The sequence below is a fragment of the Mesoplodon mirus genome, assembly GCF_964341445.2.
Source record: "Mesoplodon mirus genome assembly, chromosome: 9".
Taxonomy (NCBI): Eukaryota; Metazoa; Chordata; class Mammalia; order Artiodactyla; family Ziphiidae; genus Mesoplodon; species Mesoplodon mirus.
The window spans coordinates 27997763-28022302 of NC_138985.1; the positions used below are offsets into that span (position 1 = coordinate 27997763).

Here is a 24540-nt window from a genome sequence, read left to right on the forward strand (position 1 = left end):
GCGAATTGTGTTCTTGAAATTAATGGGTAAACTTGGCACACAAAGGCCTCTGTTCCACCATCGTCCTATGAAGGGAGCCCGAGAGCAATCATCCCAGGAAGGAAAGATAAACAGAGTGGAATCCCTGGTACGGAGTGCCCTTACCCGGCGGGGTGGGGCCTAGTGGGTGTGGCTTAGCGTGGCGTCGTCCTCTCGAGAGACCGTTAGAGCAAACGTCATAGTACCCAGCATCACTCTGGGCTGAGCTCGTGCCCGCGGCAAGGGCGCCTGGAGAGGAAGCTTGGCCACTGCCCCACTGAGGTATAGGCCATGGGAGCACGAAGCAGTCGGATGCCATGGCGCTGGTGGGGGCGTGCCCCAGAGGAGCCAGGTGCCAGTGCGGGGATGGAGGAGGCCGAGGAGGCAGTAGCGGCAGAGAGAGAGGAAGGGAAGGAGAGTGAAAAGGCCAGACCCGCCGCCCGTCAGAGGAGCCGCAAGCGGAAGACAGGCCCAGGGGGGCCGCTCACAAAAGAGCCCCGCCGGAAACGTGCTAAAGATCATTCAGGGTCCACTTATGAGGCACTCTTCCTGAGAGGAGAAGGGAGCGACGTGCGGATCTGCGCACTGGGGGAGGAGTGGAACTTGCATAGGGTCTACTTGTGCCAGTCAGGGTTCTTTGCTAGCATGTTCAGTGGCGCTTGGCGGGAGACAAACATGGATACTATAGAGTTGCAGATGCCTGACGAGAACATTGATGGCGAGGCACTGCACGAGGCTTTCGCTTCCCTGTACCGAGGCTCCATTCTCATCCCACCCGGTCGAGCCGTCGCCATCCTGGCCACAGCCAGCATGCTGCAGCTGGACCAGGTGATTCAGCGGTGCGGGGAGGTCATGAAGGAGACTGTCAGTGCCCAGACCGTGTGCAGCTACTACTACTCTGCTGAAAGCTACGGACTCCAGACCATCAGGACCGTGTGTCTTCAGTGGCTGCTGGACAACATGACGACCCTGTGTAGTGAGGGGCTATTGCGAGAAGTCCGCCTGGATCTGATGAAAGAGGTCGTTGCCTCTTCACGGCTCTTTGTGATGGGGGTGGAGATGAACGTGTACATCGTGCTGAAAATGTGGGTGTTCTTGCAGCTGCAGCCGACATGGAGGGGCCCGCGCAGTGCCCTATTGCCTGACACCAACTCATGGTTTGCCAGGTCCAGGAGGGATTCGGAGGGCACCCCTTTCCTGGAGACCGAGCAGGGCAGAGCCTTCGTGCCAGTGTTCCAGCAGCTGCGGCTTGCCTACATAATGTGCGACCCGATGTCAGCACACGTCATCCACCAGGACGCGCTGATCCCTCCCTCTTGGTTGTGTCCCTTGTACAGTGAGCATTGCCTTGGCCCCCTCCGGGCTGAGCAGACCAGAATTGTCCGGCCCATGGGCGTCTACGTGTCCGACCCCCAGGGGAGAAGCATGCGGTGCGGGAGCCAGCTCCACAGGGACGAGCTGTGCAGCTGGCGGTGGGAAGGCTTCAAATTCTTCTGGGACCTGGTGCTGCGCTACGCCAGGCAGCGCATCATTTGCCGGTGCAGCGCACGGAAAAAGTACCGCAGCTTCGGGGTCAGTCTCCTCGGGAGGAGAAAGGTCGCGTTCCGCCTGCGCCTGTTCTCCTTGGACAGGGATGGGAGAGCCGTTTTCAGGAAGGACACAGAATACCAGATGCTTTCCCTGAGACAGAATCAAGAGCTAGAGGTAATGAACCTGGAAAACCAAGACGTGGTTTTCCCCATATATGTGGCCTGTAACTTCCTGTACCTCCAGCGAGGGGAGAGTTTGCCAGGGCGTTTGCCCCTGTAAAGCAGCTCAGAGAACTGAGCAGCTCTTTCCTGGGGTCAGGGACGACCAGCTTGGTCCAGATGCCAGCTCCTTCTGTGGGACCAACCAGGCTTGCCCATCTCTGGTAACCAATTCTGTCAGAGGCTTTGTTGAACTGTAGCTCATAATACTTGAGACTGTTCACATGAGCGTATGAAGAGGACAAATTTTGAAGCCCCCCAAACTCCTCGAGAATTCATTTGCGCTGTTAACATGGCAACCTGTCCTGCTGGTTTAGGATCCATCGACACCACCCCCCGCCCTGCCCATCATTTCTGTGAAGACAAAGAGCTATTGACTTTAAAGAGAAACTCTGAGCCTACCTACTCTACTACTCTTCGTGAAACTCTCTTAATATATGTGTTTCCTTTCGTTTGATTAAGTGAATGTTAAAGTAAAATAAAAAATAACTGTACAATTGAGTGGTTTTTATTATATTCACAAAGTTGTACAAACACCACCACTAATTCCAGAATATTTCATCACCTCAGAAGGAAACCTCATACCCATTAAAGGTCACTCCTCAATCTTCCTTTCCCCCAGCTCATGGTAACTACTAATCTACTTTCTGTCTCTATCAATTTGCCTACTCTGGACATTTCATATAAATGGACCCATACAAATATGTGTCCCTTTTTGTCTGCCTTCTTTCTCTTAGCATAACTTTTCAAGGTTCATTCATGTTGTAGATATGTCTGTGCTTTGTTCCTTGTATGGCTAATAATATTCCACTGTAGAGATACACCACATTTTGTTTATCCAGTCATCAGTTGGTGGACATTTGTGTTGTTTTCACTTTTTAGTTATTGTGAATAATGCTGCTGTGAATATTCATGTACAAGTTTTTGTAAGCTACTATATGTAAACTAGATAACCAACAAGGACCTACTGTATAGCACAGGGAACTATATTCAATATAGTTGAATATAGTTGTAATAACCTATAATGGAAAAGAATCTGAAAAAGTTTTATATATATATAACTGTAAACGTTTTATATATATATATATATATATATATATAAAACTAAATCACTCTACTGTACACCTGAAACATTATAAATCAACTATACTTCAAAAAAAAGTTTTTGTGTATATACCTAGGAATGGAATTGCTGTGTTATATGGTAACTTTATGTTTAGGCTTCTGAGGAATTGCCAGACTTTTTTCCCAAGTGGCTGCACCATTTTACATTCCCACCACTGGTGTATGAAGATTCCCGTTTCATCACATCCTCACTAATATGTGTTACTGTCTTTTAAAAAAATGTAGCCATTTTACTGGGTGTGTTTACTGCAATTTCATTGTGGTTGTGATTTGAATCATCCAAATGACTAGGAATGTTGAGGATGATTTCATGTACTTATTGGCCATTTTTATGTAGTCTTCAGAGAAATAACTCTTCAAATCACTTAACCATTTTTTAAGTGGGTTATTGTCTTTTTATCATCAAGTTGTAAGAGTTGTTTCTGTGTTCTGGTTAATTTCCAGAGTTCTCAAAAAGTTGATTTAGAATATTTGTGAGTGTTCTCATGGCTTTTATGAAGGAAAATATTTTCATAGGCCCTAGCTCCACCATTCCCAAAGGCCTTCCCTAATTAGATACTTTTTGAAAAATAAATAAATTTATTTATTTATTTATTATTTCTGGCTGTGTTGGGTCTTTGTTGCTGCATGTGGTTTTTGTCTAGTTGTGGCGAGCAGGGGCTACTCTTGGTTGTGGTGCGCGGGCTTCTCATTGCAGTGGCTTCTCTTGTGGCAGAGCATGGGCTCTAGGCGTGCAGGCTTCAGTAGTTGTGGCTTGCTGGCTCCAGAGTGCAGGCTCAGTAGTTGTAGCTCATGGACTTAGTTGCTCTGTGGCATGTGGGATCTTCCCAGACCAGGGCTTGAACCCGTGTCCCCTGCATTGGCAGGCAGATTCTTAACCACTGTGTCACTAGGGAAGTCCCACTAATTATATACTTTTAATAACCAATCACTGGAAGATAATTTGCAAGCTATATAACTGCCCAAGGATTCATAACTAGAATACTAACAAACGGATAAAACTGTATGGTAAATTTTTAAAAACCCAATAGAAAACAGATAAAAGTCATGAACAGACATTTCACAAAATAAGATATAATAATGGAAAATTAAAACATGAAAAAAATGTTCAATATCATTAGCCACTAAGGAAAAAGCAATTAAAACCATAATAATATGCACATATCAGAATGGCTAAAATAAAATAGAATATTGACAACGGCAAATGCTGGTGAAGATGCAGAGAGTTTGGATCACTATATGTTTATGGTGGAACCTATAATAATACAGCCATGTGGAAAGGAGTGTGTCAGTTTCTTTTAAAACTAATTATCATATGACCCAGCAATTACACTCGTGCATTTATCCCAGAGAAACAAAAACCAATGTCCACACAAAATCCTGTATGTGAATGTTCATAGCAACTTTATTTGTAATAGCTGAAAACTGCAAGCAACACAAATGTAGTTCAGCAGGTTGATAACTAAACCAACTGTGGCACATCCATACCCAGAAATACTATGCAACAATAAAAAGGAATGCATGTAACAACGTGGATGAATCTCAAGGGAATTTGGCTCAGTGGGAAAAACCAATCTCAGAGTGTTACATTATGTATGATGTCATTTATGTAACATTTTTGAAATAACAAAATTATAGAAGTGGGGAACAGATTAGTGGTTGCCAGCTTTTATGGATGGGGAGGATGACAGGGAAATGGATGTGACTACAAAAGAACAATACATGGGATCTTAGTGGTGATGAGACAGCTCCATATTGTGATCATGGTGGTAGTTACACGAATCCATACATGTGATAAAATTACACGGACCTTCACACACACGAGTGCATTGTAAAACTGATGACATCTGAATAAGCTCTGTAGATTGTACCAATGTCAATTTCCTTGTTTTGCTAGTGTAGGATAGTTCCCATTGGGGAAGTAGGTAAAGAGCACACAAAGTTCTCTGTACTCTCTGCATCTTCCATGAATCTATAATTATTTCAAGACAAAAATATAAAGAAATCAACCAGAGAAGACTTGTGCTTAGTCCTACAGTTGTAATGTTGCCCTCTACATTCTGATAGCTTCCCTAAAGTGGAGAGAAGAGGTGAGAAGGAGTCAGAGCTAGTAATCAGGAAATTGAAAGGAACCACAATAGATCCATTTGAGTGAATAGCATGGCAGAAAGAAAGGTTCAGAAACTCCACCTTCTGTTATCAGAGAGTAAAGTACAAGGATAATGGAATAATGGGGGAGAGTTGGGAGAGTCTAAGTTTGCTTATTTATGTGTCTTTGTTGTTAACATTTTACCCTGTAAATGTTTTAATAGTGGATTTCAAAATGACAGTCTCTCGACCTGAATATCAATGTACATAAACCATTCGTTGCATTTCACATTATTTCCATAGAAATGATTCCCCAAAGCAGAACTGATGAATCTAGAGGTACACTGAGGTTTCCTGAAACGCACTGAAGAGTTGCTTTTCAGAAAAGTTGTAACAACATATGCCATATACCAACGGTCTGTGAGGTGCCAATCTCCAAATATTCAGTACCAAGTACTATGATTTATCCGTTTTATTTTTGCTCTTTTGTCAAGGAAAGAGGGGTGCTGGAGGCTGTCTCTCTGCAGGTAGTTGTGACCAGGTGACTCCTCTGAGGGTGACTTCTGGGAAAGATGTTTTTTTCTGGATGAAAAATAACAGGCTCGGTTGGCACAAGTCTTTTCCCTTTGCCCTTCCACTTCTTCCAGCCGAGGACAGGAAGCTGCAGGCTAGGAATAGCAGGCAAAAGGAAAGTGGCCTGGGGTCCTGGGCCCCTCTGCGTACCTCATGGGAAAAATACCGCAGATTATGAAGTGTCTGATGCTGGGGTTCTGACACTCAGGCAGGTGCCATCCTATCCACTTCCAGTGAAGGGACAAAGGGACAGTCAGGCTGTTTCTGTAAATCCTCTATACCTGTATTTTACCAACACCTCCTCCCCAGGCAAGGTCTTGGTGCTTCTTTTTCCAATTTGTATGAAGTCTTTATTATTATAGATATTAACTCTATCATATTTGATGTGGTTGTAATATGTCTTTTAATTTTATTTATGATGACTTGCTGATTAAGCTGGTGATCTTCAGATGTCTGCAACAAAAGCTACAGTTGGTCTTCACAATTAATAATAGGGACAAATTCCTGTTTCCCAATAACCTGTCACTTAGTTGTTTTATCCTCCACTGTTTCCTTCTCAGAATCCGTTATCCACCGGAGACTGCAAATCTGTGACTTTCCAATGATCTAATTCTTTCCACGTTTATTAGCTGCCATTCTTCTGTGAAAAAAGAGCTTTCCCTTTTTTTCTTCTCTCTTCTTTTGGGAGGAGAGAAATCACTGTGTCCTAGTAGATTTTTATTTACTCAGTGTGATATAATCAATTACAGTTGTGATTCTATTTGATCCTCAAATTAACCCAATGTTGGCCATTGAGAGCTTTTATGTTATTTTAAACACAAGAATTCAATTTCTTGTGTAGATTCCATATATAAGTGATATCATATTTGTCTTTCGCTGTCTGACTTACTTCATCTAGGTCTATCCAGAATATATTTATTCTTAAACATGAACAGAATGAGTTTCCTAGTCATAGATTTGGAAGGAAAACATATGTTTAAGCAAGTTCTTCAGTGGCTATTTTCTGAGTTTTTTGATTTCTGGGGGCTATATTTCTCTCACTTCTATAGATAGTTTTTGGACTGTGACTATTATTTTTGTGTAATAACTTTTGCCCCAAGACTCTTGAGAGATTATTTTGTGATTCTCTACTTTTGGAGATCGTGGATAAGTTTGAGGATAGCCTCAATTTATATTCTTTCTAGGTAATCTTTTTTTAAGATTTGATTGCTTGGATACTTTTAGGATTTAAAAAATAGAATTAGAGCATTTTGCCAAGATATCCAGGAATATAGGTCTTTCTTGCTATTGTTTTTATTGGACTTTACTGGAAACATGTTGAAATCTTCTGATTTGCATTGGAAGAACTCAGCACAGGACAATGTTCGTCTGTATATTTTTGTGACTTGGCACTGCTCCTTTGTCACTCATCTCAGGACTTTTGTTATAGGCTGCTCTTTGTCAACGGATATCCCCTCTCTCCTTTTTCTTTACTCATAGAACTCTGTTTTAATTTTGGAATGGTCTCAGTTTAAAAGCTCTATTTCCCAGTCTTCCATGCAGGTAACAGTAGTTATATGACATAACTGAGTCCAGTGAGATATATTTGGAAGTCATTGGGTGGGGGCCTCTGGGGAAGCTCTTTAAGGGAAGCCGACTCATTTGGTATGCTGCATTTGCTCTTCCTTTTCCTCCATATTCAATCTGGAATGTGGTTATGGTGGCTGGAGTGCCAGCAGCCATCTTGCAAGCTGGGGAAGAGAGCCACACATTAAAGATGGTGTAACATTAAAGATGGAGAACAGTATGGAGGTTCCTTAAAAAACTAAACATAGAACTACCATATGACCCAGCAATCCCACTACTAGGCATATACCCTGAGAAAACCATAATTCAAAAAGAGACATGTACCAAAACGTTCATTGCAGCTCTATTCACAATAGCCCGGAGCTGGAAACAACCTAAGTGTCCATCATCGGATGAACGGATAAAGAAGATGTGGCACATATATACAATGGAATATTACTCAGCCATACAAAGAAACGGAACGGAGCTGTTTGTAATGAGGTGGATAGACCTAGAGTCTGTCCTACAGAGTGAAGTAAGTCAGAAAGAGAAAGACAAATACCGTATGCTAACACATATATATGGAATTTAAGAAAACAAATGTCATGAAGAACCTAGGGGTAAAACAGGAATAAAGACACAGATCTACTTGAGAACGGACTTGAGGATATGGGGAGGAGGAAGGGTAAGCTGTGACAAAGCGAGAGAGAGGCATGGACATACATACACTACCAAACGTAAGGTAGATAGCTAGTGGGAAGCAGCCGCAGAGCACAGGGAGATCAGCTGGGTGCTTTGTGACCGCCTGGAGGGGTGGGATAGGGAGAGTGGGAGGGAGGGAGACGCTAGAGGGAAGGGATATGGGAACAGATGTATATGTATAACTGACTCACTGTGTTGTAAAGCAGGAACTAATAAAAAATATAAAAATAAAATTAATTAAAAATAACTAACTAAATAAGAAGTTAATTATGGAAATTAAGGTGCCTAGAGGACAGGGCTGGGACCAAGATGTAATTCTCCATAAAGGAATAATCACTAACTGTTTTAGATGGGCAAGAGCGAATTGTGTTCTTGAAATTAATGGGTAAACTTGGCACACAAAGGCCTCTGTTCCACCATCGTCCTATGAAGGGAGCCCGAGAGCAATCATCCCAGGAAGGAAAGATAAACAGAGTGGAATCCCTGGTACGGAGTGCCCTTACCCGGCGGGGTGGGGCCTAGTGGGTGTGGCTTAGCGTGGCGTCGTCCTCTCGAGAGACCGTTAGAGCAAACGTCATAGTACCCAGCATCACTCTGGGCTGAGCTCGTGCCCGCGGCAAGGGCGCCTGGAGAGGAAGCTTGGCCACTGCCCCACTGAGGTATAGGCCATGGGAGCACGAAGCAGTCGGATGCCATGGCGCTGGTGGGGGCGTGCCCCAGAGGAGCCAGGTGCCAGTGCGGGGATGGAGGAGGCCGAGGAGGCAGTAGCGGCAGAGAGAGAGGAAGGGAAGGAGAGTGAAAAGGCCAGACCCGCCGCCCGTCAGAGGAGCCGCAAGCGGAAGACAGGCCCAGGGGGGCCGCTCACAAAAGAGCCCCGCCGGAAACGTGCTAAAGATCATTCAGGGTCCACTTATGAGGCACTCTTCCTGAGAGGAGAAGGGAGCGACGTGCGGATCTGCGCACTGGGGGAGGAGTGGAACTTGCATAGGGTCTACTTGTGCCAGTCAGGGTTCTTTGCTAGCATGTTCAGTGGCGCTTGGCGGGAGACAAACATGGATACTATAGAGTTGCAGATGCCTGACGAGAACATTGATGGCGAGGCACTGCACGAGGCTTTCGCTTCCCTGTACCGAGGCTCCATTCTCATCCCACCCGGTCGAGCCGTCGCCATCCTGGCCACAGCCAGCATGCTGCAGCTGGACCAGGTGATTCAGCGGTGCGGGGAGGTCATGAAGGAGACTGTCAGTGCCCAGACCGTGTGCAGCTACTACTACTCTGCTGAAAGCTACGGACTCCAGACCATCAGGACCGTGTGTCTTCAGTGGCTGCTGGACAACATGACGACCCTGTGTAGTGAGGGGCTATTGCGAGAAGTCCGCCTGGATCTGATGAAAGAGGTCGTTGCCTCTTCACGGCTCTTTGTGATGGGGGTGGAGATGAACGTGTACATCGTGCTGAAAATGTGGGTGTTCTTGCAGCTGCAGCCGACATGGAGGGGCCCGCGCAGTGCCCTATTGCCTGACACCAACTCATGGTTTGCCAGGTCCAGGAGGGATTCGGAGGGCACCCCTTTCCTGGAGACCGAGCAGGGCAGAGCCTTCGTGCCAGTGTTCCAGCAGCTGCGGCTTGCCTACATAATGTGCGACCCGATGTCAGCACACGTCATCCACCAGGACGCGCTGATCCCTCCCTCTTGGTTGTGTCCCTTGTACAGTGAGCATTGCCTTGGCCCCCTCCGGGCTGAGCAGACCAGAATTGTCCGGCCCATGGGCGTCTACGTGTCCGACCCCCAGGGGAGAAGCATGCGGTGCGGGAGCCAGCTCCACAGGGACGAGCTGTGCAGCTGGCGGTGGGAAGGCTTCAAATTCTTCTGGGACCTGGTGCTGCGCTACGCCAGGCAGCGCATCATTTGCCGGTGCAGCGCACGGAAAAAGTACCGCAGCTTCGGGGTCAGTCTCCTCGGGAGGAGAAAGGTCGCGTTCCGCCTGCGCCTGTTCTCCTTGGACAGGGATGGGAGAGCCGTTTTCAGGAAGGACACAGAATACCAGATGCTTTCCCTGAGACAGAATCAAGAGCTAGAGGTAATGAACCTGGAAAACCAAGACGTGGTTTTCCCCATATATGTGGCCTGTAACTTCCTGTACCTCCAGCGAGGGGAGAGTTTGCCAGGGCGTTTGCCCCTGTAAAGCAGCTCAGAGAACTGAGCAGCTCTTTCCTGGGGTCAGGGACGACCAGCTTGGTCCAGATGCCAGCTCCTTCTGTGGGACCAACCAGGCTTGCCCATCTCTGGTAACCAATTCTGTCAGAGGCTTTGTTGAACTGTAGCTCATAATACTTGAGACTGTTCACATGAGCGTATGAAGAGGACAAATTTTGAAGCCCCCCAAACTCCTCGAGAATTCATTTGCGCTGTTAACATGGCAACCTGTCCTGCTGGTTTAGGATCCATCGACACCACCCCCCGCCCTGCCCATCATTTCTGTGAAGACAAAGAGCTATTGACTTTAAAGAGAAACTCTGAGCCTACCTACTCTACTACTCTTCGTGAAACTCTCTTAATATATGTGTTTCCTTTCGTTTGATTAAGTGAATGTTAAAGTAAAATAAAAAATAACTGTACAATTGAGTGGTTTTTATTATATTCACAAAGTTGTACAAACACCACCACTAATTCCAGAATATTTCATCACCTCAGAAGGAAACCTCATACCCATTAAAGGTCACTCCTCAATCTTCCTTTCCCCCAGCTCATGGTAACTACTAATCTACTTTCTGTCTCTATCAATTTGCCTACTCTGGACATTTCATATAAATGGACCCATACAAATATGTGTCCCTTTTTGTCTGCCTTCTTTCTCTTAGCATAACTTTTCAAGGTTCATTCATGTTGTAGATATGTCTGTGCTTTGTTCCTTGTATGGCTAATAATATTCCACTGTAGAGATACACCACATTTTGTTTATCCAGTCATCAGTTGGTGGACATTTGTGTTGTTTTCACTTTTTAGTTATTGTGAATAATGCTGCTGTGAATATTCATGTACAAGTTTTTGTAAGCTACTATATGTAAACTAGATAACCAACAAGGACCTACTGTATAGCACAGGGAACTATATTCAATATAGTTGAATATAGTTGTAATAACCTATAATGGAAAAGAATCTGAAAAAGTTTTATATATATATAACTGTAAACGTTTTATATATATATATATATATATATATATATATATATATATATAAAACTAAATCACTCTACTGTACACCTGAAACATTATAAATCAACTATACTTCAAAAAAAAGTTTTTGTGTATATACCTAGGAATGGAATTGCTGTGTTATATGGTAACTTTATGTTTAGGCTTCTGAGGAATTGCCAGACTTTTTTCCCAAGTGGCTGCACCATTTTACATTCCCACCACTGGTGTATGAAGATTCCCGTTTCATCACATCCTCACTAATATGTGTTACTGTCTTTTAAAAAAATGTAGCCATTTTACTGGGTGTGTTTACTGCAATTTCATTGTGGTTGTGATTTGAATCATCCAAATGACTAGGAATGTTGAGGATCATTTCATGTACTTATTGGCCATTTTTATGTAGTCTTCAGAGAAATAACTCTTCAAATCACTTAACCATTTTTTAAGTGGGTTATTGTCTTTTTATCATCAAGTTGTAAGAGTTGTTTCTGTGTTCTGGTTAATTTCCAGAGTTCTCAAAAAGTTGATTTAGAATATTTGTGAGTGTTCTCATGGCTTTTATGAAGGAAAATATTTTCATAGGCCCTAGCTCCACCATTCCCAAAGGCCTTCCCTAATTAGATACTTTTTGAAAAATAAATAAATTTATTTATTTATTTATTATTTCTGGCTGTGTTGGGTCTTTGTTGCTGCATGTGGTTTTTGTCTAGTTGTGGCGAGCAGGGGCTACTCTTGGTTGTGGTGCGCGGGCTTCTCATTGCAGTGGCTTCTCTTGTGGCAGAGCATGGGCTCTAGGCGTGCAGGCTTCAGTAGTTGTGGCTTGCTGGCTCCAGAGTGCAGGCTCAGTAGTTGTGGCTCATGGACTTAGTTGCTCTGTGGCATGTGGGATCTTCCCAGACCAGGGCTTGAACCCGTGTCCCCTGCATTGGCAGGCAGATTCTTAACCACTGTGTCACTAGGGAAGTCCCACTAATTATATACTTTTAATAACCAATCACTGGAAGATAATTTGCAAGCTGTATAACTGCCCAAGGATTCATAACTAGAATACTAACAAACGGATAAAACTGTATGGTAAATTTTTAAAAACCCAATAGAAAACAGATAAAAGTCATGAACAGACATTTCACAAAATAAGATATAATAATGGAAAATTAAAACATGAAAAAAATGTTCAATATCATTAGCCACTAAGGAAAAAGCAATTAAAACCATAATAATATGCACATATCAGAATGGCTAAAATAAAATAGAATATTGACAACGGCAAATGCTGGTGAAGATGCAGAGAGTTTGGATCACTATATGTTTATGGTGGAACCTATAATAATACAGCCATGTGGAAAGGAGTGTGTCAGTTTCTTTTAAAACTAATTATCATATGACCCAGCAATTACACTCGTGCATTTATCCCAGAGAAACAAAAACCAATGTCCACACAAAATCCTGTATGTGAATGTTCATAGCAACTTTATTTGTAATAGCTGAAAACTGCAAGCAACACAAATGTAGTTCAGCAGGTTGATAACTAAACCAACTGTGGCACATCCATACCCAGAAATACTATGCAACAATAAAAAGGAATGCATGTAACAACGTGGGTGAATCTCAAGGGAATTTGGCTCAGTGGGAAAAACCAATCTCAGAGTGTTACATTATGTATGATGTCATTTATGTAACATTTTTGAAATAACAAAATTATAGAAGTGGGGAACAGATTAGTGGTTGCCAGCTTTTATGGATGGGGAGGATGACAGGGAAATGGATGTGACTACAAAAGAACAATACATGGGATCTTAGTGGTGATGAGACAGCTCCATATTGTGATCATGGTGGTAGTTACACGAATCCATACATGTGATAAAATTACACGGACCTTCACACACACGAGTGCATTGTAAAACTGATGACATCTGAATAAGCTCTGTAGATTGTACCAATGTCAATTTCCTTGTTTTGCTAGTGTAGGATAGTTCCCATTGGGGAAGTAGGTAAAGAGCACACAAAGTTCTCTGTACTCTCTGCATCTTCCATGAATCTATAATTATTTCAAGACAAAAATATAAAGAAATCAACCAGAGAAGACTTGTGCTTAGTCCTACAGTTGTAATGTTGCCCTCTACATTCTGATAGCTTCCCTAAAGTGGAGAGAAGAGGTGAGAAGGAGTCAGAGCTAGTAATCAGGAAATTGAAAGGAACCACAATAGATCCATTTGAGTGAATAGCATGGCAGAAAGAAAGGTTCAGAAACTCCACCTTCTGTTATCAGAGAGTAAAGTACAAGGATAATGGAATAATGGGGGAGAGTTGGGAGAGTCTAAGTTTGCTTATTTATGTGTCTTTGTTGTTAACATTTTACCCTGTAAATGTTTTAATAGTGGATTTCAAAATGACAGTCTCTCGACCTGAATATCAATGTACATAAACCATTCGTTGCATTTCACATTATTTCCATAGAAATGATTCCCCAAAGCAGAACTGATGAATCTAGAGGTACACTGAGGTTTCCTGAAACGCACTGAAGAGTTGCTTTTCAGAAAAGTTGTAACAACATATGCCATATACCAACGGTCTGTGAGGTGCCAATCTCCAAATATTCAGTACCAAGTACTATGATTTATCCGTTTTATTTTTGCTCTTTTGTCAAGGAAAGAGGGGTGCTGGAGGCTGTCTCTCTGCAGGTAGTTGTGACCAGGTGACTCCTCTGAGGGTGACTTCTGGGAAAGATGTTTTTTTCTGGATGAAAAATAACAGGCTCGGTTGGCACAAGTCTTTTCCCTTTGCCCTTCCACTTCTTCCAGCCGAGGACAGGAAGCTGCAGGCTAGGAATAGCAGGCAAAAGGAAAGTGGCCTGGGGTCCTGGGCCCCTCTGCGTACCTCATGGGAAAAATACCGCAGATTATGAAGTGTCTGATGCTGGGGTTCTGACACTCAGGCAGGTGCCATCCTATCCACTTCCAGTGAAGGGACAAAGGGACAGTCAGGCTGTTTCTGTAAATCCTCTATACCTGTATTTTACCAACACCTCCTCCCCAGGCAAGGTCTTGGTGCTTCTTTTTCCAATTTGTATGAAGTCTTTATTATTATAGATATTAACTCTATCATATTTGATGTGGTTGTAATATGTCTTTTAATTTTATTTATGATGACTTGCTGATTAAGCTGGTGATCTTCAGATGTCTGCAACAAAAGCTACAGTTGGTCTTCACAATTAATAATAGGGACAAATTCCTGTTTCCCAATAACCTGTCACTTAGTTGTTTTATCCTCCACTGTTTCCTTCTCAGAATCCGTTATCCACCGGAGACTGCAAATCTGTGACTTTCCAATGATCTAATTCTTTCCACGTTTATTAGCTGCCATTCTTCTGTGAAAAAAGAGCTTTCCCTTTTTTTCTTCTCTCTTCTTTTGGGAGGAGAGAAATCACTGTGTCCTAGTAGATTTTTATTTACTCAGTGTGATATAATCAATTACAGTTGTGATTCTATTTGATCCTCAAATTAACCCAATGTTGGCCATTGAGAGCTTTTATGTTATTTTAAACACAAGAATTCAATTTCTTGTGTAGATTCCATATATAAGTGATATCATATTTGTCTTTCGCTGTCTGACTTACTTCATCTAGGTCTATCCAGAATATATTTATTCTTAAACATGAACAGAATGAGTTTCCTAGTCATACATTTGGAAGGAAAACATATGTTTAAGCAAGTTCTTCAGTGGCTATTTTCTGAGTTTTTTGATTTCTGGGGGGTATATTTCTCTCACTTCTATAGATAGTTTTTGGACTGTGACTATTATTTTTGTGTAATAACTTTTGCCCCAAGACTCTTGAGAGATTATTTTGTGATTCTCTACTTTTGGAGATCGTGGATAAGTTTGAGGATAGCCTCAATTTATATTCTTTCTAGGTAATCTTTTTTTAAGATTTGATTGCTTGGATACTTTTAGGATTTAAAAAATAGAATTAGAGCATTTTGCCAAGATATCCAGGAATATAGGTCTTTCTTGCTATTGTTTTTATTGGACTTTACTGGAAACATGTTGAAATCTTCTGATTTGCATTGGAAGAACTCAGCACAGGACAATGTTCGTCTGTATATTTTTGTGACTTGGCTCTTCTCCTTTGTCATTCATCTCAGGACTTTTGTTATAGGCTGCTCTTTGTCAACGGATATCCCCTCTCTCCTTTTTCTTTACTCATAGAACTCTGTTTTAATTTTGGAATGGTCTCAGTTTAAAAGCTCTATTTCCCAGTCTTCCATGCAGGTAACAGTAGTTATATGACATAACTGAGTCCAGTGAGATATATTTGGAAGTCATTGGGTGGGGGCCTCTGGGGAAGCTCTTTAAGGGAAGCCGACTCATTTGGTATGCTGCATTTGCTCTTCCTTTTCCTCCATATTCAATCTGGAATGTGGTTATGGTGGCTGGAGTGCCAGCAGCCATCTTGCAAGCTGGGGAAGAGAGCCACACATTAAAGATGGTGTAACATTAAAGATGGAGAACAGTATGGAGGTTCCTTAAAAAACTAAACATAGAACTACCATATGACCCAGCAATCCCACTACTAGGCATATACCCTGAGAAAACCATAATTCAAAAAGAGACATGTACCAAAACGTTCATGGCAGCTCTATTCACAATAGCCCGGAGCTGGAAACAACCTAAGTGTCCATCATCGGATGAACGGATAAAGAAGATGTGGCACATATATACAATGGAATATTACTCAGCCATACAAAGAAACGGAACGGAGCTGTTTGTAATGAGGTGGATAGACCTAGAGTCTGTCCTACAGAGTGAAGTAAGTCAGAAAGAGAAAGACAAATACCATATGCTAACACATATATATGGAATTTAAGAAAACAAATGTCATGAAGAACCTAGGGGTAAAACAGGAATAAAGACACAGATCTACTTGAGAACGGACTTGAGGATATGGGGAGGAGGAAGGGTAAGCTGTGACAAAGCGAGAGAGAGGCATGGACATACATACACTACCAAATGTAAGGTAGATAGCTAGTGGGAAGCAGCCGCAGAGCACAGGGAGATCAGCTGGGTGCTTTGTGACCTCCTGGAGAGGTGGGATAGGGAGAGTGGGAGGGAGGGAGACGCTAGAGGGAAGGGATATGGGAACAGATGTATATGTATAACTGACTCACTGTGTTGTAAAGCAGGAACTAATAAAAAATATAAAAATAAAATTAATTAAACATAACTAACTAAATAAGAAGTTAATTATGGAAATTAAGGTGCCTAGAGGACAGGGCTGGGACCAAGATGTAATTCTCCATAAAGGAATAATCACTAACTGTTTTAGATGGGCAAGAGCGAATTGTGTTCTTGAAATTAATGGGTAAACTTGGCACACAAAGGCCTCTGTTCCACCATCGTCCTATGAAGGGAGCCCGAGAGCAATCATCCCAGGAAGGAAAGATAAACAGAGTGGAATCCCTGGTACGGAGTGCCCTTACCCGGCGGGGTGGGGCCTAGTGGGTGTGGCTTAGCGTGGCGTCGTCCTCTCGAGAGACCGTTAGAGCAAACGTCATAGTACCCAGCATCACTCTGGGCTGAGCTCGTGCCCGCGGCAAGGGCGCCTGGAGAGGAAGCTTGGCCACTGCCCCACTGAGGTATAGGCCATGGGAGCACGAAGCAGTCGGATGCCATGGCGCTGGTGGGGGCGTGCCCCAGAGGAGCCAGGTGCCAGTGCGGGGATGGAGGAGGCCGAGGAGGCAGTAGCGGCAGAGAGAGAGGAAGGGAAGGAGAGTGAAAAGGCCAGACCCGCCGCCCGTCAGAGGAGCCGCAAGCGGAAGACAGGCCCAGGGGGGCCGCTCACAAAAGAGCCCCGCCGGAAACGTGCTAAAGATCATTCAGGGTCCACTTATGAGGCACTCTTCCTGAGAGGAGAAGGGAGCGACGTGCGGATCTGCGCACTGGGGGAGGAGTGGAACTTGCATAGGGTCTACTTGTGCCAGTCAGGGTTCTTTGCTAGCATGTTCAGTGGCGCTTGGCGGGAGACAAACATGGATACTATAGAGTTGCAGATGCCTGACGAGAACATTGATGGCGAGGCACTGCACGAGGCTTTCGCTTCCCTGTACCGAGGCTCCATTCTCATCCCACCCGGTCGAGTCGTCGCCATCCTGGCCACAGCCAGCATGCTGCAGCTGGACCAGGTGATTCAGCGGTGCGGGGAGGTCATGAAGGAGACTGTCAGTGCCCAGACCGTGTGCAGCTACTACTACTCTGCTGAAAGCTACGGACTCCAGACCATCAGGACCGTGTGTCTTCAGTGGCTGCTGGACAACATGACGACCCTGTGTAGTGAGGGGCTATTGCGAGAAGTCCGCCTGGATCTGATGAAAGAGGTCGTTGCCTCTTCACGGCTCTTTGTGATGGGGGTGGAGATGAACGTGTACATCGTGCTGAAAATGTGGGTGTTCTTGCAGCTGCAGCCGACATGGAGGGGCCCGCGCAGTGCCCTATTGCCTGACACCAACTCATGGTTTGCCAGGTCCAGGAGGGATTCGGAGGGCACCCCTTTCCTGGAGACCGAGCAGGGCAGAGCCTTCGTGCCAGTGTTCCAGCAGCTGCGGCTTGCCTACATAATGTGCGACCCGATGTCAGCACACGTCATCCACCAGGACGCGCTGATCCCTCCCTCTTGGTTGTGTCCCTTGTACAGTGAGCATTGCCTTGGCCCCCTCCGGGCTGAGCAGACCAGAATTGTCCGGCCCATGGGCGTCTACGTGTCCGACCCCCAGGGGAGAAGCATGCGGTGCGGGAGCCAGCTCCACAGGGACGAGCTGTGCAGCTGGCGGTGGGAAGGCTTCAAATTCTTCTGGGACCTGGTGCTGCGCTACGCCAGGCAGCGCATCATTTGCCGGTGCAGCGCACGGAAAAAGTACCGCAGCTTCGGGGTCAGTCTCCTCGGGAGGAGAAAGGTCGCGTTCCGCCTGCGCCTGTTCTCCTTGGACAGGGATGGGAGAGCCGTTTTCAGGAAGGACACAGAATACCAGATGCTTTCCCTGAGACAGAATCAAGAGCTAGAGGTAATGAACCTGGAAAACCAAGACGTGGTTTTCCCCATATATGTGGCCTGTAACTTCCTGTACCTCCAGCGAGGGGAGAGTTTGCCAGGGCGTTTGCCCCTGTAAAGCAGCTCAGAGAACTGAGCAGCTCTTTCCTGGGGTCAGGGACGACCAGCTTGGTCCAGATGCCAGCTCCTTCTGTGGGACCAACCAGGCTTGCCCATCTCTGGTAACCAATTCTGTCAGAGGCTTTGTTGAACTGTAGCTCATAATACTTGAGACTGTTCACATGAGCGTATGAAGAGGACAAATTTTGAAGCCCCCCAAACTCCTCGAGAATTCATTTGCGCTGTTAACATGGCAACCTGTCCTGCTGGTTTAGGATCCATCGACACCACCCCCCGCCCTGCCCATCATTTCTGTGAAGACAAAGAGCTATTGACTTTAAAGAGAAACTCTGAGCCTACCTACTCTACTACTCTTCGTGAAACTCTCTTAATATATGTGTTTCCTTTCGTTTGATTAAGTGAATGTTAAAGTAAAATAAAAAATAACTGTACAATTGAGTGGTTTTTATTATATTCACAAAGTTGTACAAACACCACCACTAATTCCAGAATATTTCATCACCTCAGAAGGAAACCTCATACCCATTAAAGGTCACTCCTCAATCTTCCTTTCCCCCAGCTCATGGTAACTACTAATCTACTTTCTGTCTCTATCAATTTGCCTACTCTGGACATTTCATATAAATGGACCCATACAAATATGTGTCCCTTTTTGTCTGCCTTCTTTCTCTTAGCATAACTTTTCAAGGTTCATTCATGTTGTAGATATGTCTGTGCTTTGTTCCTTGTATGGCTAATAATATTCCACTGTAGAGATACACCACATTTTGTTTATCCAGTCATCAGTTGGTGGACATTTGTGTTGTTTTCACTTTTTAGTTATTGTGAATAATGCTGCTGTGAATATTCATGTACAAGTTTTTGTAAGCTACTATATGTAAACTAGATAACCAACAAGGACCTACTGTATAGCACAGGGAACTATATTCAATATAGTTGAATATAGTTGTAATAACCTATAATGGAAAAGAATCTGAAAAAGTTTTATATATATATAACTGTAAACGTTTTATATATATATATATATATATATATATATATATATATAAAACTAAATCACTCTACTGTACACCTGAAACATTATAAATCAACTATACTTCAAAAAAAAGTTTTTGTGTATATACCTAGGAATGGAATTGCTGTGTTATATGGTAACTTTATGTTTAGGCTTCTGAGGAATTGCCAGACTTTTTTCCCAAGTGGCTGCACCATTTTACATTCCCACCACTGGTGTATGAAGATTCCCGTTTCATCACATCCTCACTAATATGTGTTACTGTCTTTTAAAAAAATGTAGCCATTTTACTGGGTGTGTTTACTGCAATTTCACTGTGGTTGTGATTTGAATCATCCAAATGACTAGGAATGTTGAGGATCATTTCATGTACTTATTGGCCATTTTTATGTAGTCTTCAGAGAAATAACTCTTCAAATCACTTAACCATTTTTTAAGTGGGTTATTGTCTTTTTATCATCAAGTTGTAAGAGTTGTTTCTGTGTTCTGGTTAATTTCCAGAGTTCTCAAAAAGTTGATTTAGAATATTTGTGAGTGTTCTCATGGCTTTTATGAAGGAAAATATTTTCATAGGCCCTAGCTCCACCATTCCCAAAGGCCTTCCCTAATTAGATACTTTTTGAAAAATAAATAAATTTATTTATTTATTTATTATTTCTGGCTGTGTTGGGTCTTTGTTGCTGCATGTGGTTTTTGTCTAGTTGTGGCGAGCAGGGGCTACTCTTGGTTGTGGTGCGCGGGCTTCTCATTGCAGTGGCTTCTCTTGTGGCAGAGCATGGGCTCTAGGCGTGCAGGCTTCAGTAGTTGTGGCTTGCTGGCTCCAGAGTGCAGGCTCAGTAGTTGTGGCTCATGGACTTAGTTGCTCTGTGGCATGTGGGATCTTCCCAGACCAGGGCTTGAACCCGTGTCCCCTGCATTGGCAGGCAGATTCTTAACCACTGTGTCACTAGGGAAGTCCCACTAATTATATACTTTTAATAACCAATCACTGGAAGATAATTTGCAAGCTGTATAACTGCCCAAGGATTCATAACTAGAATACTAACAAACGGATAAAACTGTATGGTAAATTTTTAAAAACCCAATAGAAAACAGATAAAAGTCATGAACAGACATTTCACAAAATAAGATATAATAATGGAAAATTAAAACATGAAAAAAATGTTCAATATCATTAGCCACTAAGGAAAAAGCAATTAAAACCATAATAATATGCACATATCAGAATGGCTAAAATAAAATAGAATATTGACAACGGCAAATGCTGGTGAAGATGCAGAGAGTTTGGATCACTATATGTTTATGGTGGAACCTATAATAATACAGCCATGTGGAAAGGAGTGTGTCAGTTTCTTTTAAAACTAATTATCATATGACCCAGCAATTACACTCGTGCATTTATCCCAGAGAAACAAAAACCAATGTCCACACAAAATCCTGTATGTGAATGTTCATAGCAACTTTATTTGTAATAGCTGAAAACTGCAAGCAACACAAATGTAGTTCAGCAGGTTGATAACTAAACCAACTGTGGCACATCCATACCCAGAAATACTATGCAACAATAAAAAGGAATGCATGTAACAACGTGGATGAATCTCAAGGGAATTTGGCTCAGTGGGAAAAACCAATCTCAGAGTGTTACATTATGTATGATGTCATTTATGTAACATTTTTGAAATAACAAAATTATAGAAGTGGGGAACAGATTAGTGGTTGCCAGCTTTTATGGATGGGGAGGATGACAGGGAAATGGATGTGACTACAAAAGAACAATACATGGGATCTTAGTGGTGATGAGACAGCTCCATATTGTGATCATGGTGGTAGTTACACGAATCCATACATGTGATAAAATTACACGGACCTTCACACACACGAGTGCATTGTAAAACTGATGACATCTGAATAAGCTCTGTAGATTGTACCAATGTCAATTTCCTTGTTTTGCTAGTGTAGGATAGTTCCCATTGGGGAAGTAGGTAAAGAGCACACAAAGTTCTCTGTACTCTCTGCATCTTCCATGAATCTATAATTATTTCAAGACAAAAATATAAAGAAATCAACCAGAGAAGACTTGTGCTTAGTCCTACAGTTGTAATGTTGCCCTCTACATTCTGATAGCTTCCCTAAAGTGGAGAGAAGAGGTGAGAAGGAGTCAGAGCTAGTAATCAGGAAATTGAAAGGAACCACAATAGATCCATTTGAGTGAATAGCATGGCAGAAAGAAAGGTTCAGAAACTCCACCTTCTGTTATCAGAGAGTAAAGTACAAGGATAATGGAATAATGGGGGAGAGTTGGGAGAGTCTAAGTTTGCTTATTTATGTGTCTTTGTTGTTAACATTTTACCCTGTAAATGTTTTAATAGTGGATTTCAAAATGACAGTCTCTCGACCTGAATATCAATGTACATAAACCATTCGTTGCATTTCACATTATTTCCATAGAAATGATTCCCCAAAGCAGAACTGATGAATCTAGAGGTACACTGAGGTTTCCTGAAACGCACTGAAGAGTTGCTTTTCAGAAAAGTTGTAACAACATATGCCATATACCGACGGTCTGTGAGGTGCCAATCTCCAAATATTCAGTACCAAGTACTATGATTTATCCGTTTTATTTTTGCTCTTTTGTCAAGGAAAGAGGGGTGCTGGAGGCTGTCTCTCTGCAGGTAGTTGTGACCAGGTGACTCCTCTGAGGGTGACTTCTGGGAAAGATGTTTTTTTCTGGATGAAAAATAACAGGCTCGGTTGGCACAGGTCTTTTCCCTTTGCCCTTCCACTTCTTCCAGCCGAGGACAGGAAGCTGCAGGCTAGGAATAGCAGGCAAAAGGAAAGTGGCCTGGGGTCCTGGGCCCCTCTGCGTACCTCATGGGAAAAATACCGCAGATTATGAAGTGTCTGATGCTGGGGTTCTGACACTCAGGCAGGTGCCATCCTATCCACTTCCAGTGAAGGGACAAAGGGACAGTCAGGCTGTTTCTGTAAATCCTCTATACCTGTATTTTACCAACACCTCCTCCCCAGGCAAGGTCTTGGTGCTTCTTTTTCCAATTTGTATGAAGTCTTTATTATTATAGATATTAACTCTATCATATTTGATGTGGTTGTAATATGTCTTTTAATTTTATTTATGATGACTTGCTGATTAAGCTGGTGATCTTCAGATGTCTGCAACAAAAGCTACAGTTGGTCTTCACAATTAATAATAGGGACAAATTCCTGTTTCCCAATAACCTGTCACTTAGTTGTTTTATCCTCCACTGTTTCCTTCTCAGAATCCGTTATCCACCGGAGACTGCAAATCTGTGACTTTCCAATGATCTAATTCTTTCCACGTTTATTAGCTGCCATTCTTCTGTGAAAAAAGAGCTTTCCCTTTTTTTCTTCTCTCTTCTTTTGGGAGGAGAGAAATCACTGTGTCCTAGTAGATTTTTATTTACTCAGTGTGATATAATCAATTACAGTTGTGATTCTATTTGATCCTCAAATTAACCCAATGTTGGCCATTGAGAGCTTTTATGTTATTTTAAACACAAGAATTCAATTTCTTGTGTAGATTCCATATATAAGTGATATCATATTTGTCTTTCGCTGTCTGACTTACTTCATCTAGGTCTATCCAGAATATATTTATTCTTAAACATGAACAGAATGAGTTTCCTAGTCATACATTTGGAAGGAAAACATATGTTTAAGCAAGTTCTTCAGTGGCTATTTTCTGAGTTTTTTGATTTCTGGGGGGTATATTTCTCTCACTTCTATAGATAGTTTTTGGACTGTGACTATTATTTTTGTGTAATAACTTTTGCCCCAAGACTCTTGAGAGATTATTTTGTGATTCTCTACTTTTGGAGATCGTGGATAAGTTTGAGGATAGCCTCAATTTATATTCTTTCTAGGTAATCTTTTTTTAAGATTTGATTGCTTGGATACTTTTAGGATTTAAAAAATAGAATTAGAGCATTTTGCCAAGATATCCAGGAATATAGGTCTTTCTTGCTATTGTTTTTATTGGACTTTACTGGAAACATGTTGAAATCTTCTGATTTGCATTGGAAGAACTCAGCACAGGACAATGTTCGTCTGTATATTTTTGTGACTTGGCACTGCTCCTTTGTCACTCATCTCAGGACTTTTGTTATAGGCTGCTCTTTGTCAACGGATATCCCCTCTCTCCTTTTTCTTTACTCATAGAACTCTGTTTTAATTTTGGAATGGTCTCAGTTTAAAAGCTCTATTTCCCAGTCTTCCATGCAGGTAACAGTAGTTATATGACATAACTGAGTCCAGTGAGATATATTTGGAAGTCATTGGGTGGGGGCCTCTGGGGAAGCTCTTTAAGGGAAGCCGACTCATTTGGTATGCTGCATTTGCTCTTCCTTTTCCTCCATATTCAATCTGGAATGTGGTTATGGTGGCTGGAGTGCCAGCAGCCATCTTGCAAGCTGGGGAAGAGAGCCACACATTAAAGATGGTGTAACATTAAAGATGGAGAACAGTATGGAGGTTCCTTAAAAAACTAAACATAGAACTACCATATGACCCAGCAATCCCACTACTAGGCATATACCCTGAGAAAACCATAATTCAAAAAGAGACATGTACCAAAACGTTCATTGCAGCTCTATTCACAATAGCCCGGAGCTGGAAACAACCTAAGTGTCCATCATCGGATGAACGGATAAAGAAGATGTGGCACATATATACAATGGAATATTACTCAGCCATACAAAGAAACGGAACGGAGCTGTTTGTAATGAGGTGGATAGACCTAGAGTCTGTCCTACAGAGTGAAGTAAGTCAGAAAGAGAAAGACAAATACCGTATGCTAACACATATATATGGAATTTAAGAAAACAAATGTCATGAAGAACCTAGGGGTAAAACAGGAATAAAGACACAGATCTACTTGAGAACGGACTTGAGGATATGGGGAGGAGGAAGGGTAAGCTGTGACAAAGCGAGAGAGAGGCATGGACATACATACACTACCAAACGTAAGGTAGATAGCTAGTGGGAAGCAGCCGCAGAGCACAGGGAGATCAGCTGGGTGCTTTGTGACCGCCTGGAGGGGTGGGATAGGGAGAGTGGGAGGGAGGGAGACGCTAGAGGGAAGGGATATGGGAACAGATGTATATGTATAACTGACTCACTGTGTTGTAAAGCAGGAACTAATAAAAAATATAAAAATAAAATTAATTAAAAATAACTAACTAAATAAGAAGTTAATTATGGAAATTAAGGTGCCTAGAGGACAGGGCTGGGACCAAGATGTAATTCTCCATAAAGGAATAATCACTAACTGTTTTAGATGGGCAAGAGCGAATTGTGTTCTTGAAATTAATGGGTAAACTTGGCACACA

The 24540-nt window shown here is 42.8% G+C and overlaps 4 protein-coding genes across 5 annotated transcripts in view; all 4 read left to right on the top strand.

Annotated features, from left to right (window-relative positions):
• HECW1 (HECT, C2 and WW domain containing E3 ubiquitin protein ligase 1) overlaps window positions 1-24540 on the top strand; it is a gene marked incomplete at both ends in the record, with an annotated part of 618153 nt that overhangs the window by 23570 nt on the left and 570043 nt on the right. The window lies entirely within an intron of this gene.
• LOC309810390 (germ cell-less protein-like 1) lies at window positions 179-2237 on the top strand. The gene has a single exon (XM_082632388.1). The coding sequence runs from the start codon at window positions 310-312 to the stop codon at window positions 1825-1827; it is 1518 nt and encodes a 505-aa protein (XP_082488514.1). The 5' UTR covers window positions 179-309; the 3' UTR covers window positions 1828-2237.
• On the top strand, window positions 8337-10395 carry LOC309810589 (germ cell-less protein-like 1). Its single transcript, XM_082632699.1, has one exon. It carries the CDS (start codon window positions 8468-8470, stop codon window positions 9983-9985), a length of 1518 nt encoding a protein of 505 aa, XP_082488825.1. The 5' UTR covers window positions 8337-8467; the 3' UTR covers window positions 9986-10395.
• On the top strand, window positions 16509-18567 carry LOC309810319 (germ cell-less protein-like 1). Its single transcript, XM_082632288.1, has one exon. It carries the CDS (start codon window positions 16640-16642, stop codon window positions 18155-18157), a length of 1518 nt encoding a protein of 505 aa, XP_082488414.1. The 5' UTR covers window positions 16509-16639; the 3' UTR covers window positions 18158-18567.

Coding starts and splice junctions, on each gene's coding strand:
- LOC309810390 (XM_082632388.1), top strand. CDS start 310: ATGGGAGCACGAAGCAGTCGGATGCCATGGCGCTGGTGGGGGCGTGCC.
- LOC309810589 (XM_082632699.1), top strand. CDS start 8,468: ATGGGAGCACGAAGCAGTCGGATGCCATGGCGCTGGTGGGGGCGTGCC.
- LOC309810319 (XM_082632288.1), top strand. CDS start 16,640: ATGGGAGCACGAAGCAGTCGGATGCCATGGCGCTGGTGGGGGCGTGCC.